At 44.9% G+C, this 15622-nt stretch overlaps 1 protein-coding gene across 5 annotated transcripts in view; it reads left to right on the top strand.

Annotated features, from left to right (window-relative positions):
• The window catches only part of schip1 (schwannomin interacting protein 1), a gene marked incomplete at its 5' end in the record, with an annotated part of 182476 nt that overhangs the window by 156695 nt on the left and 10159 nt on the right, over positions 1 to 15622 (top strand). The window contains one exon of one of the 5 annotated variants that reach the window (XM_079272232.1): positions 3396 to 3635. The exons of 3 other annotated variants lie outside the window; for them this stretch is intronic. In XM_079272232.1, the coding sequence (XP_079128358.1) occupies positions 3606 to 3635 (30 nt within the window). Of the gene's footprint in view, positions 1 to 3395; positions 3636 to 9274; positions 9578 to 15622 lie in introns of those variants that run through there. One more of the 5 variants, XM_079272231.1, reaches the window with a different exon arrangement.

Genomic DNA, 15622 nt, shown 5'->3' with positions numbered 1-15622 from the left:
CTAAAAAGAGAGAGGGCGAGCTGTTTGTCAGACGAAGGGAGGAGGCGTCACAGCTTGACCGAGAATCCTGTTTGTTTTTTTATATTACCTGCAGGGCACACCAGGGATGGGAAGTAACAGATTACATGTAATCAGGATTATGTAATTCGACTACAAAAAAAGTAATCAGCCCAGTTTATTGGAAGAAAATGTGCAATCAGATGATATTTTATGGCAGTATGTTTTTCTAGGGCAAGACTAATTTGACCAATTCTAAATGTCAAATATGTTCTTCTGTATATCAAAGTAAGTTACTCCTCTCAGGTTGCCAGTTTTCTTCATGGTGACACAACACATTTTGATAATGTATTCCTTTATTTATTGAAACAGGAAGGAGAACTTTTTTATTCGTGCTCCTCTTGTGTTACTCACAGTCCACCTATAGTTTGTGCCAGTACAGGTGTGTGAACTGTAAATACTGAGTATGCTAAATGCATTTTATTTGTATTGAAAATATTTTGAGAGACTTTTTTTGTGGGACTCAAATTTCTGCATCCATTTTTTAGTAGAAGGTGCAACATGTAAATCCACTGGATTACCTTACTGAATACAAACATTGCCTTGTAACTTGTATTCAGTCACTGACTACGTTTCAAAGTAATCTGGCCCAACCCTGTTCACCGCCCACAGTACCATTTCCATCTCTCTGCGTATCCCGTTAGTAGAGTACGGTCGAGTGAACCACCATGTTATTCACTCTGTTATCGGTGGCTTATGATATTCATTATTTCTGTTTGCATCTATAAGTATGCCCTCGGCAGAGTTAAACACACAGAGCCCCACATGAGTGTTGTTTTGATGTGTGGGATGAGAGGAGGAAAACGAGGATGAGACGAGCTGCTCCAGTGCTCGATGTACACTACAACACACCCTCACAGCGAGAGTGACACATATAGCAGCAATTTTCCTGCTCCGTGCAGGAATAAATTACATACTGTCGAAGTTTGGCAGTAGAGTCGGCATACAGCTATATTTTAGCAGAAAGACGTGTAATATTGTGGCCAGTGTGTGGGAGGCCGAACTGCAGTCTGTTTGTCTGTCTCCACTTCATAATCTTAGTTCTGAATCTTCTTTGTGCTTATTTAGGCCACGTATTTAATCCGGTTTTTTTTTATTTAAGTGCTATATAATTGTACTCACATCATCACTATACATTATTCAGTATGGGTGGTGTCAGGCGTTCTTTATCTTCTCTGGTGTGGACACAGAGAGGCTGTCTCGGTCTCCACCTGTGCTATGACTCAGATTGTAACCGTGACAACCGTGTGAAGGTCAGCATGGGGGGGGGGATGTAGTGACTGCTGTCATGGTGATAGAGGAGAGAAAAGGGGGTTGCTGTGGCTTCCTGCATCAAAGCACCGTTGTTGGACATCAAAGTTGTGGTTCTGCGTTGTTGTTGGTGTGCATGCGCGTGGACGTGCTTCAGTCTGCATGTACATCAGAAAGAGAAATAGAATTTGTATTCAAAGGGAGATGCATCAGGCTGTAATGCATCTGAAGCTGTAAAGATAATAAAGATTGTCCGTTTCGGAATGGTGTGGGTGTAGGGGGGGGGGTCAGTTGGACGATCCCACAAGCACTTTTTAAAATCACACAAACCACTTAAGAGAAACTCTGTTCAAGTGTATACTTGCAACCAAATGTAAGAAACTCCCTATTAAATGACTGCTCTGTGTGTTAAATGTGATTGAGCTGTGTCGTCCAACAAAACGTCACTACAAGTCACCACTTATTTATTACACGTCTTGAGATTGTGATTTTCTTGAAGCACTTGTCGGTCTCTAGCGGTGCAGACAGCAAAGCAATCAACAGCAACAACCCTTATTTTACCAAATCAATTTATCAGGTTCTAATGGCTGATGTAGTGGAAAACACACAACTTAACATACGCAGCGGAAACACAGCAACACAGGAATTGAAAAGGAGAAGAGAATTTAGGATCCCTTGACTTGCTATGTTGACTTCTTTCACCAGCCTCTTTAATCTCTCTGCTGTTTCTCGCTTGGCTCCCCTGTTCTTCCCCCAACTTACTGTATGCCTGTAAACTCAGCATAAGCTTATGAGTGCTTTTTATGAGGCCCAGTTTGTCGCTTTCACTGTAAGAAAAACAAGTTTATCACCGGGCAATGTCATGCACAGATGATTATATCCAAGGTTCGTGTGACAGGATGGGCCACTGCTCCAGTCTGCCCCCGATGGGCACCAGGCAGAAGGCCAAACCAGAGCCAGTGAAGTGCAGCAGAGAGGTCAGAGCGGGGAGCTCATCGATCCACTTCCAGGTCATTAAACTTAAGATCGGTGCTGTCGGGAAAAGCAGTGTCACCCACCAAAGATCAATATCAGATAGAGAGATCTGGCCAGAGAGAACAGGAGGCTTGCTAACCTGCTCAGTAAAACATAAAAGCTGAAACAGATGTATGATTTCATTCTTTTTCATTGTAAATTGAATATCATTTTGTTTCAGGCTGTTCTATAAAATGTTTGATTTGTAATTTTTGGTCTGTATTAATAAAACTGACTTTACCAAATGATACATCGGTTAATTGCGAAACATTCTACAGAATATGCGATGACGCCCCGGAGCAAAAATCTCACGAAGCGTGACACATGTTTACATCACAGTGAGATCAAGAAAAGCAGAACACAAAGAGACGAATGGGAAGAGGTCAGGATCGAGGAATGGATGGAGAGATTATTTGAGTAGGTTGGCCTGCGTGTGGATTAAAAACCGTCCATCTGCTGTTTGAGATTATAATCCAACGAAGAGACAAACAGAATGAGGGGGAAACGTACAAACCATGCAACGCCCACGTACTATGTGACACAAACACATCAGTGAGTGATGCACATCTTTTCCTAAATAAAATGCCATCTTTTGGTTCTTGACATCTTCCAAGACTTTGATAACCTTCCCTGTTCAGTCCGAGTCTTAAGTATTGCAGCGTCCCATCTTTGTTGACCGTTTATGCAGCACAGGTAGGGATTAAGCCAAAGGTTAAGGAAGAAAGTCACTCCTCTGCCCTTCTCTTCCTCCCTCTCTCTGTCTGGCATTGCTCCAGATGAAACAGCAGAATGACATTCCGACCCTGACCCACACCAACCTAACCCTCCCTCCCTTTTCCACCGTCCCCACTCCCCACTGGCCGACTCTGTATACACTCGGCCCAACAGCTCCTCCCCCTTTTCAGTCCGAATCAGACAGAGAAAGGCGACCGGGATTGCACACTGCTTTTCCCTGCTCCCCTCCCTCTTTTTCTCTCCCGGTTCTCACACCCCTCCTCCAGTCTCTCGTTCCCCTCCCTCTTTTGGCTTTGGGGAAGCAGCGATCAGACCCCGTCCCTCTCTGCTACCATAAAGACAGACCAGCAAACGATCAGGAAACAGAAAGCAGAGTGGGAAGACTAAACTGAAGGACAGGCAAGCAGGAGAATTGATCTCTTCAGTTTGGATCGAGGACTTGGTAGGATCCTCTCCTTTGGAATACCACTGCAGGGCTGGGGAAACACATCCCAGTCCCACTCTTGTTCCACCAGCTCAGCCAACTTCGCTCTAGGATGCTGTGAAAGATGGTCCACCAGGAAAACTGTTCTTACCAGGTAGTCCTCAGACCTACATGAAACTTCATATTCATTTAGTTTAGTTGCCATTTTGACAGACGCACGCTGACATTGATTTTGTTGTTTATTAACTCTGATGATTGCATGAATATCGTGTTTTATCTCCTCGGTTCAGTTTATTTGAAATCCTTGAATGTCACGTTGAAACTACGACATTGTTGCACATGTCCGGGACTTGTGAGTCATTGTGTAGAAGTACTTCTCTGTTTTTTGTGGTTACGTGATTGTGTTGTGAATCTGATGGCTGGCTGGTTGCTAAGGGAGCACTTGACTCAAGGGAATAATGTCCTACCTCCTCTCCACCTCTTCTTCATCTAGCCTCATCAATCCAAGTCAAGGAGGCATGAAGTATGCAGGTTTATAGTGTCGTGACTGAACTCTGTGTGTGCGCAATAGTGAGGGAATTTAAATGTGAATGGTTGATTGCAGGGGTTGTGTTAATGTGTGCATGCATGTTTGTGATCCTGTGTGATTCTCGTGGGACATGTGACAGCAGTGTCCCACTTTATCTAGCGAGGAATGAAGGAGTCGTGATTAAAGAAAAGCAAGTGCATCACAGCTGTACATCTGCTTTTCTATAACCAGCTCTGCTGCTTGGGAAGAAAGTCTGCAATGCAGTGGAGCTGGAGAGTGGGAACAAGCAGAGAGGTAGATGAAAGGCAAAGAGACATGAGCTGAATGTGTCGGGGGAGGCATTGAGGGGGAAAGATGGAGCTTCTTTGATGGGGAAAAGCAAGTGTCAAAGCAGGGAGCGATGCACTAAAAGCTGCAGAGGAAGTGATGAGAAGGCAAGATGAGGGTCATTGAGATGATGGGCCTTGTAGGTCCTGGTTTTAGTAACATGAAAGGTCCAAATTTCTATCCTCCAACATTTCCTCTGGGTTTAAATGGAGTTAGGTTTAAGTGTTTTTGGTGTATGGATTGGAAAAATGTGATTTACTGCAGTTGTTCCTGTCGTCTTGTTGTTTCAGCTTAGCTGGTGTGCTAACAAGTGTAAGTGCTCACCTCGTTGGCGTTATCAAGGTTTGTAAATGCTGATCTCTCGTCAGCTCCGTGTGCATCCTCTTACTGCTTGATATTAGGTTTGGGAATTAATAAACTCCCATTTGGTCTCAGGTTTAGGATTTTTTTTTCTCTTAGAAAACCTCAAAAATACTCAAATCATCTGACAAAACATTTGTATTAATCTTGGTTCATAGAAATGTTCTTCTTTGGCTGTTTGTGTTTGCATGTCAGCAGAGTAGATGTGTTCTTGTGTGGGTGAGGGATCAGTTGTGTAACAGGATAAGGAATTCCTGCCATGTTTGCTGGTAGATAAAAGCTAGATGCAGTGACAGAATCATGGCAAGATGCAGGAAAGACGCGGTAGATAACCAGAGAAAAGTGATGCTGAAGGGCTAGTGGACACAGCTGATGAAAGGCAGAGATGAAACAGTGAAAGAAGTATTGACAGGCTGAGCAAAACAAAGGGAGAGGTGGGTAGAGAGCAATGAGCACGGCGTACGGCTTTCTGAGGCAACTGCGATGATACACGATCGGAAGGACGGAAATATAATGAGTTTGACATGAGAAATGAAAATTTAGGGGGAGAAAAATGTTTATTGACGACGATGGGATTGAAAGAGGAGGCTGAGATGGCGTCAATGCAAGGGATGCACTAAAAAAGAGAGATGGAGCGGAAAAAAAATAAAGAATGAGAGTGGTAAGCAGAACAGAGGGCTTGGGCTCTGATAACAGCGACTCTCCAGAGGCCCCTCAATTAGACTGGTAACCTGGCAACCAGCAGGCAGACAGCGCCCCTCACACACATATAACACACACACACACACACACAGGGATGTAAAGAAGCAAAGTACGATGGGGGAAAAAACAGAGGAATCAGAGAGGAGATGGAAAGAGTGAGGGGTTTAGTGAAGGGATAAAATGGACAAGGAGTAATCAGATTAAGTGGAAAAGGAGGGCAGTAGGCAGGGCGTTGTCCCTGTATTTCTGTTTGTCTCATGGGACTGTCCATGTCTTTGGGCGATCTCTGTTTTGGTTATCAGCGTCATTGTTGTTGCTTCTGCTTTGAATAAGATGTGGTCCTCGTCTTTTTCTCCTCGGCTGAAGGCGAAGAGGAGAGAAAAGACACGAGGAACGGCAGTGAAAAGTCTGTCTTCCCCTGTTTGCCCGCCCTATCTGTGGTGAGCTATCACTTAATGCCAGAAACTATTATCTAATGAAGTCACAAGCTGACCCTGAGAGAGCCAATAAAGGAACCATTTGACCCGTAGTTTACCAAACCCATCTTTCCATTTAAACCGTTTAAACCAAGGCCCACAAGAGCCAAACAAATGCTCATCATTGGATCACAAGAATAACAAATCACCTACTGTACCGTCCCCCACATCCTGATGCTGCTCTTCTTATTATTAAGTGCTCGAGTGAGCTAAAAGCATGTAAAAGTAAAGGGTGTTTACTGGAACCCGTCCTGTTTTCAGATGTTCATGTAAATCTATAAATCGCGCAATGCCGTATTGCTGTCAGCAGCCGTACCAGCAGGTCGCAGGGTGATGGTGAGATTTATCAGCTTGCTCACAGTGTGTCATCTCAGTCCAGAGGAATACTGTCGGCTTGCCAAGGCCTCAGGAACTCTGAGTGAACGTTGAATCTATGTGTGTTTATCTTATGCATATTGTCTTCGAGCTCATGCGGTTTTTCATGTGTGATTGGAGAGGGGTGAAGGAGAGCTGTGGTGTTGGTGTCAGTATATGAGGTGTGGCCTCATGAATTATAAATGAGAACTAGCAGTACAGTAGATACCACTGATGGATCATGCGAGAAAAACAGAATTGATCAATAAGGCCAGATAATAAAGCCAAATTGCAGAATTACAGGCATGATAAATTCGTCTAGTTTTCCAGGAAGTAGTTGTAGCACGTAGCTCCCCCTAAAACAGCAAATTGTTATGTGGAAATTAAACAAACAAAATGCACCTCAGTGAAGGTATTTCTTTCACTTTGGGCAAAGCCAATCTAGCAGTTTCCATGTCTCTCATCATAATGCTAAGCTATCTGAACAGGTTCCATCTTCAGCTCTGAAGTTATGCACGGACAGAGATGTATGAAACAAATGTGCACTCTTACAAAGACGTTGGACTGTTGCTTTAACCGGTCATACAGTAATTAATGAGGTTAGACGAAACAGAGCCAACACAAAAAAAGTAAAAATCATGAACTAATATATTAAAAATATCTACTATTGTCGCACCTAATGTGAGAACGTATCATGATATTGACTTTAGGTCATATTGAGTGTACACACAGATGAACAAAAAGGCACACGAGTAGTTTAGAAGTGTGTATTCGTTGCCATTTTCAAGATGTTTCACTGTGTGTGTACTGTGTTTTTGACTGTGTGTCTCTGCACTGATGTGTGGCTGCACTACATCACGCCGTAGATGTGCAGAAAGCCTGTTTTTCAGAATATTCTATTCAATCTTCCCAAACTCCAGCCCCCTCAAACACCGGCCTCTGTGTGAGTTTGCCAACTTCCCGGTGGGCAGCCCCGCGCTCCTTTTCGCAGCCCAATTTGTTTGGAACGCAGTGCATCGCCATGGAACAAATTCTCACCACGTTGCTATGGTAGCAGCTCCAGTTCTTTTCCTCCTTTTTCCAGAATAAGATCAGATCAGAGAGTCTGTCGCACATTCCTTGCGCAATTGTCAGTACATGTGATCTGGTGTTATAATATCATAGCCACTAAGGAGAGAGAAACCCATGAACAAACATGGGGTGAGGCTGATACAGAGAGCGAGTTCAAAGCACATGCACGCACACACAGTGACACTGGCCTTGGATCCCAGGCTGACAGGAGGTGCCAGGAACCTTCTCTCCCACAGTCACCCTCTGTTCACTTGGAACAATAAGCCATTCTGTGTCTCTCTCTCTCTCTCTCTCTCTCTCTCTCTCTCTCATTTGCTCGCTCTCTCAGCTGACCCAACAGTGAAGCATCGGAGGAATTAACCCGTGTGCGTGTGCATGTTTGTCTCAAACATGCAGCCAGCGCCATCCCCAGTCTTTACCCTTGAACTGGGATCGAGCGTGCGTGTGTTTGCGGATGTTTGTAAATTCCCATTTCTGGTTTACGATGCGTCGGTAACACAGGTCCCTCTCCGCCTCCTATCCACTTTGAATTAGCACTGACTTCACCTCCACTATGAAGTCAGCCTCAGTAATGAGAATCAGCGGGGCAGACTCTGCCCCACCCTTCAGCTGCAAACAGGCCGCCCTCGCTCACAACTAACACTGGTTTTATTGGCCTGTGTGTTTGCGGATGTGTGTCTCTGTCGTGTCCCCAGCAGCAGCAGTCCAGTGTGGGTGGATGCAGGAGACAGCCAGACCATTCCCTGTATTCTACCCATAATCCTTATGGATCAACACTGAATCAAACGCGCATCCTATTTCTTCATTCAACCCCTGAGCGTGTGTGTGTGTGTGTGTAATATATATATATATATATATATATATATATTCAAATTTTCTTAACAAACTGGTTTCATATTAGTTGCTGAAATACAATACAAATGGTTAATCGATCTAAAAAGTGATCATCAGTTGCAGTCCTACACTGTGGAGATCCACTGTTTATGAATTATGAGTTTATTTCCACATGGACTTTTTCCCATTGTTCTGTGTAACCAGCTGATGGTTTGAGTGAAGTCATGTTTCCCTGCAGTGTGACTCTGCCGCCATATGTGGACACATTATTCTGTCTGGGCGGCTGTGACAAATACATGAGTCACGGGTCGATAACGCCTCTCTAAGATGAGATCATTACACACCGCGGAGAGCTCGGATTGAGAACGTCAGTCCCTGATACAAGGCACAAGAAATCTCTGTGTGTCTGAGTGAGTGACTTTGTGTGTGAATGTGTTTGTGTGCCAGACTAATGGTCCATTGTGCTCTGTCAGGGTTTATTTAGCTGGCCGGGGCTGCTGGCTTTGGAGTCCAGACAGGGCACTATTTTTACCTCAGCAGGAAGGGAGCACACTACCTCCTCTGTTACATAAACGCTTTTACATTTCGTTTCGCCTCAAATATGTAGGCTAATCTACATTTCAAGTCAATCTCTCTTACACAAACATACGCAGAAGTGTAAATCATTCGAGATACGAGGGTTTGGAAGCTTAAAAGAAAAATCAAAAAGGAGTCCTGGGTGTAACAGAGGGAGAAACAATATATAGAGAGAGAGAGCTAGTGTCTAGGAGAGACTCCAAAAACACTAGGATTCATCTAAACACACATACATGGGCACGCTTAACACAAGTACATTGCCATAAACACACACACACACACACACACTGTGGCCATCCCACGGCTGAGGTGTCTCTTTTCAAACTGGTTGAGAGCAGCTGCTGTCCTCACGTCAGGGCGTGGAAACGGAAAAGATACACCAGTGTGAGTTTCTCCCTCTCTGCTCGCTCTGGCTGTGAGAGGCCGCCCTGACCAGAGGGTGGAAGGTAGGGAGGGTCTAAAGGGGCCTTACCTCTGACCATTGTGCTTTCACAGTCCTGTGGGAGAGGCTGAGGATAGAGTGGAGTCGTCAGAAAGTGCAGGGAAGTGAAAGAGAAACAGTGTCACAACATGTAAGAGAAAGATGAGGAGAAGTCACCAGTAGAGGAGTAGATTCCTTTTATTTTGTGTGTGTGTGTCAGACCATAGCAAGGGGAGTTGGCTGGGAATATGATGTGTACTGACTGGACTCAACCTCGGGAGTCGGTCTGGACTAACCTAGTGACTGGGGAGTGGAGAGGAAAAGACAGGAAGACAAGGAGGGAGGGAAGGATGAGGGAGGCGCTGGATAATATGGATGAATGTGGAGGAGTGGATGATGTCATCGGGCAAGCGTCCAGCCTCTACCTCAATGACGACTACAAAGAGGTAAAGGAATTTAAACTAATGCATGCGGAGGGCTTCTGGAAAAATCAGTGTGGTCAATAGAGGTGGAATGTTTTAGGTCATACAGTACATGTGTCAAGTACATCTATGTTTACATTCACAGTGGCTGCCAAGTATGTGAACACACACACACATTTAAAGCTACTTTTGTTTGACATTTTGGGAAATACACTCATTCCCTTTCTGCTCTTGTACCACTCTTATGTCTGTGCCTTGACTGTGAAGCCACAGCCAGCAGCCGATTAGCGTAGCTCAGCAAAAAGACTCAAAGCAGGAGGAAACAGCTAGCTTGACTCTGTCCAAAGATCACAAAATGTGTCTGCCAACACATCTAAAGCTCACTTGTTAATACAGTATAGGTGGTTTGTTCAATGCATACCATTGGCAGATTCTGTCTCTTTTAGGCAGACCCAAACTAGCTGTGTACCCCTGTTCCCAGTCTTAATGCTAAGCTAAGGCAAACTGAAGATATAAGAGCGGTATCAATCTTCTCATCGAACTCTCTGCAAGGGAATAAGCGTATTTCTCAATATTCATTAGAAGGGCTCTGTGTGTTGTGTGTAGCTATGGCAGGCTGACGTAATGCTTGAGGTTTGGGTATTTAACTGCTTAGATATTTGGGGCAAAGATGATATAATGGTGTGAGTAAACCAGGCTTTTATCCTTAAATCTGCTTCAGTTTTTGGGATTCCTACACTGAATCTTTTCCCACAAATCCATAGTGTGGCCTCCTTGCAGAGAGAAAGCTCAAATGTCACTTGGAGACATTGTGCTGTCTAAACCCATTTCATGCTCTCCATCTCTCCCCCTCCCTTTGTCATTCTATCCTTTTTTCTTTTTTTTTATCCCACCATATCCCTCCCCCAACTTGTTTTACCCCCCCCCCCCCCGCCCACACACACACACACCCACACACACACACATGTACAGCCTTCTACCACTTGCTGCGTTCTTCTCTTTGACTCTGAGTGACAGGAGCAGCCTTGCACTGACCTGAGGCTGAACTGCATGAGGGGTCATAGGTCAGGTCCCTTATCTGGGATAGAATGTTGCAGAGCCTAAACAGACTGAGATGGCACAAGATGTAGACTTTGAGTTGGACATGTCCTATTTATTTCCAGTCTTTATGCTAAGCTAAGCTCACCTGCTGCTGTCTGTAGCTACACATTTAGCATATATGAGAGTGGTAAAAATGTCCCTGTCTTACTCAACGAAAGAAAACCAATGTGTGTATTTCCCCACGATATTTTTGAAGAGAATTCAGACTATATTCTCAGAAATATGTAGAATAGATGCAGTTTGAGTCTAATCTAAGCCTACAAGAACCTTTGTGAGAACTGTTAAGCTGTTCAGCACAGTCAGAACACAATCACACCCACAGGAGACACAGTGACCTCGTATCTGTTTGTGGAGCTGTGAGCTCAGCAGGCCTGGTAAACATATCAGAGCCTTCCCAATTCTTCCAAACACACATGTCGTGCTTTTTTTTTTTTTGTGTGTGTGTGTGTGTGTGTGTGTGTGTGTTTGAACAGGGGGGTCTTGTCACCAACCAGGGAGTGACGTATTGGCAAGTGAAAAGCCACCATTGTGCAAGAAAAAGGGACAGCCCTTAGTGAGGAATGGAGGGAAATACAAGAAATTAACAAGACGTATTAATAAATTAAGAGGTGACACATTTGGAAGGACTTGTCCTTGTGGGTTAGGACAGAAATCTGCGGGCATTTATACCCATCTCAGATGTTAACCACTTAACAATGTCTGGCCACAAGAGCCAACAATTTAGGGGAAGATGCTCTTTATTAGCACAGATCATTTAATTAATTTCCCCCCTCTAATAAAGATGTTCAGGAAAGATTTGAGGGCTCAAAATCAGCACTGTGTCCTCCATTGCCAGGTCCTAATTGCCCTATAGGTCTCTGGATGAATGGTTGTAGAGCAGGGTGGAGAAAATGTCTCTGTCAATGAGGGGTTTTCAGTGGAGGAAATTCAGTGGAGGAAATTTCAGGAAAAACACAAATTAGCCCAATTGTGTTCCTCACAATCTAATTTGGGTGGTGACGGCTCTGGAGCTCAAGGCGAGGAAATAAGGGAGGTGGTTAGAACTGTCACTCATTCTGTCTCTCGCACTGCTGCCCTTCCCACATACGTCTTAAAATGTTAATAATGCAATGGATACGGCAATTTTATATGTCATCATAATGTGGAAACTGGATTGTGCCTTTGTAGGGTTTTACACAAAGGATTACAATAATATAATATTCATACACATTTGTGTGAGTGAGCCAATCAAAGGAGCAGAAAGGTTGTTTGTTTCTGGCCCGTGACGTGCAAGGTTTGCCTTTCTTTCACCCCAAACTGAAATTTAATAAACCTTCAAATATGAAAACGATGAAAATGACAGGATTTGATTTCCTGCACTAAAGAGGCTCTGAGAAATCATCAACTTTACTTCCACTGAAGGAAGTACATTTTGAGATGTACATGAAAGCATGCGTCAAATTGAAAAAGACACAATGATGAGGTAGTTTTGATATGGATGCTACAAGAATTGTGTAGAAAAGTAAGGAGAGGCATGAGCCCATATTTATTACTCATTTCTCACCTCCACCCCTCAGTGGCGTATTCCACACCTTTTGTAAATGTTTTGTAGGGCTTCCATGGTAATTGTTTTACCACACACAGCCCACCCACACACCCACACACACTCAGGCAACGCAAACATGCTGTGTGACAAATGATGTCTTTACAAATAGTTGGGTTGTCAGGCAGGTGTTGGATGCAGAGATGAAATCCAGCTGCAGACCAGCGACTATTGGTGCGTTTTTCCTCTCTTGTTATGAGAATGTTGATTTCACCTATGGCTATGCATCCTGGCTATGCATCCTGGCTATGCATCCTGGCTATGCATCCTGGCTATGCATCCTGACTATGCATCCTGGCTATGCATCCTGGCTATGCATCCTGGCTATGCATCCTGGCTATGCATCCTGGCTCTGCATCCTGGCTATGCATCCTTGCTATGCATCCTGGCTATGCATCCTGGCTATGCATCCTGGCTATGCATCCTGGCTATGCATCCTTGCTATGCATCCTGGCTATGCATCCTGGCTCTGCATCCTGGCTATGCATCCTGGCTATGCATCCTGGCTCTGCATCCTGGCTCTGCATCCTGGCTATGCATCCTGGCTATGCATCCTGGCTCTGCATCCTGGCTATGCATCCTGGCTCTGCATCCTGGCTACGCATCCTGGCTACGCATCCTGGCTCTGCATCCTGGCTCTGCATCCTGGCTATGCATCCTGGCTATGCATCCTGGCTCTGCATCCTGGCTATGCATCCTGGCTCTGCATCCTGGCTATGCATCCTGGCTATGCATCCTGGCTATGCATCCTTGCTATGCATCCTGGCTATGCATCCTGGCTCTGCATCCTGGCTATGCATCCTGGCTATGCATCCTGGCTCTGTATCCTGGCTATGCATCCTGGCTATGCATCCTGGCTATGCATCCTGGCTCTGCATCCTGGCTATGCATCCTGGCTACGCACCCTGGCTACGCATCCTGGCTACGCATCCTGGCTACGCATCCTGACTAAGCATCCTGGCTATGCATCCTGACTATGCATCCTGGCTATGCATCCTGGCTATGCATCCTGGCTATGCATCCTGGCTGGCTATGCATCCTGACTATGCATCCTGACTATGCATCCTGGCTATGCATCCTGGCTATGCATCCTGGCTATGCATCCTGGCTATGCATCCTGACTATGCATCCTGGCTATGCATCCTGACTATGCATCCTGGCTCTGCATTCTGGCTATGCCTACAGTCCGTTCCAGTTACTAAGTCTGTTAGGGTGTAAGTTCAGTTGATTAATCGGTTGGTTAATCGGCAGAAAGTTTCATCATCATCATTTCCCTTTGTGCCTCTTGGCATGTAGGGCAGCAACAAAAGTCTTCCACTCCTGTCTGTCCTGGGCGAGTCGCTGGATGGTGCCCCATGAGTGGTTTAGGCTCTGCATCTCCTTCTCCACAGTTCTTCTCCGTGTGTTTCTTGGTCGGCCTCTTTTTCTTTTCCCTTCTGGTGTCCAATGTAAAGCTGTTCTTGTGATATCAGCAAGATCTTTTCTCAACACATGTCCGATCCATCCCCATTTTCTTCTCATTAGGATGGTCTCCATGCATTTTTGTTGGCATTTGTCGTACAGTTCTTCATTTGAAATGGTGTTTGGCCAGAAAATGTGCAGTATTCGTCTTAAGACGGCAGAAAGTTTATTGGCAACTATTTCAATCATAGTTTCAGTCATTTTTAAATAAAAAATGCAAAAAACATGTCTTCTCTGTTTTATATCATTATAAACTACATATCTTTGGGTTTTTGATATTTGTCGGACAAAACTAGACATATAGAAATGTCACTTTGGGAAAAATTAATCGTTAGTTGTGGCCCTTGTGTGATTGACCAATTACCGATCGAATCAATGATAGATGCATCACATTTCACCCTGACTTTCTTACATTATGTAAAGAGCTAGAACAAGAGTGAAGAGTGAGATTCATATTGAGCGCTATGATGAAGCATCGCTCTTATGTGCAAAAGTTTGTCCTTGTGTTTCTATAATGTTGGCTTAAAATCACAAACATTATCCACATTTAATTACGCGTTAGTTTGTCATTGAGGGCTGTTGAGTTTACCAGCGGCAGGATATGAAAGGTTAATTTCTAATCATTGCAGCAGCATATTCTCTGCGTTCTGTTTCATATATTTAAACGACCCTCAACTCTGATCACTGGCTGTAAGTACTTCCAGCGAGGAAATGTACTTCTTTTATGGGCGGGGGGGTTGACCACTTTATGGCTTTTTACGTCAGCACAACCCTCCAGCAGAGAATGTGTGTGGCCTTCCTGTTTTGTTTTTTTCAAACTGAAACTTTTTTCAGCCCTCACCTCACGAGGGCAGCAAATGATTAACAATGCTCGGTGAACCTGCTGCTTCAGACTCTTGTAGCAGCTGTTCTGTTGAGTAACATGATTGACAGTGTGTCAGCTGTGTTGTACATGTACATACATGTTTGTCTGCACTGTACCACGCAGGCTGCTGTTGCGCCTTAGAAGCAATGACTTGAAACTCTCAAGTGTGTTCATCTTGACTCCCCAGGCTATCTTTGAAACACACACACACAAAGGAGCAGTGCCAGGTCCACTACTTGCCAGTGTGTGCGCTGGCAGTGCCAAGTGCGTCTTGCGGGCTCTTGTGTGGAGTGGGATTATGTTAATTTGTCCTTGGTGGGGCCACTCTCACCAAGGCCTGCACACACATTGCAGGAGAGACAGACAGAGAGAGGAAAGGAGGGAGCGAAGGAGTTGAGAAAACGAGTGGGAGAGAGGTGAAGCTGCGATAAGCAGTTTGGAGACGGAAGAACAAAACGGACAGCAGAGAGACGGAAGAACAAAACAGTAGAGGCCCGAGGCTGACGGAGAGAAAAGGAGATGAGTGGAATTGGGGATAATGAGGAAGAGAGAGAAAGAAAGACAAACGTCTGGTGAGTCTGAATCGGGTGGGTAAAGAATGGGAATGTGAGGAACAGCGATAGATGAGAAAGTACACCTTGTGTGGGGGGAGTAAGTGGAGCGGGGGGGGGGGGGGTAATGTGAAAGAGACAGATCCAAAGAGGAAGGATTGCTCACCAACTTCCCACCACAAGTCTACTCTCTTTTGTCCTTTTATTTTACAATGAAAGAGGTACAGACCAGAAATATGTGGGGAGGGAGAGACAGAGAGGGACATGAGGTTCCTGGCCACCCCCTGGGCTCAGCTCACAATATAATGTGAGAGATAACAAGTTGGTTAACAAGGGAACTCTTCCCGTTTCAATTAGAAACAGTCCGTGTCGCTTGTTTGCTCCTCGGTTCGATGTGTTTACCTGCTATCAGCACAGACGAGACATCCTACGGAGGCCGGTGTGAGAGAGAGTGTGTGTGAAGTGCTGCCAAAGCTGAAGCAGCGCTGAGTTAGGAATCCAGCATTGTG

Source organism: Melanostigma gelatinosum (genome assembly GCF_949748355.1).
Source record: "Melanostigma gelatinosum genome assembly, chromosome: 7".
In the NCBI taxonomy this organism is placed as follows: domain Eukaryota; kingdom Metazoa; phylum Chordata; class Actinopteri; order Perciformes; family Zoarcidae; genus Melanostigma; species Melanostigma gelatinosum.
This window is presented reverse-complemented; position numbering and strand designations above follow the sequence as displayed.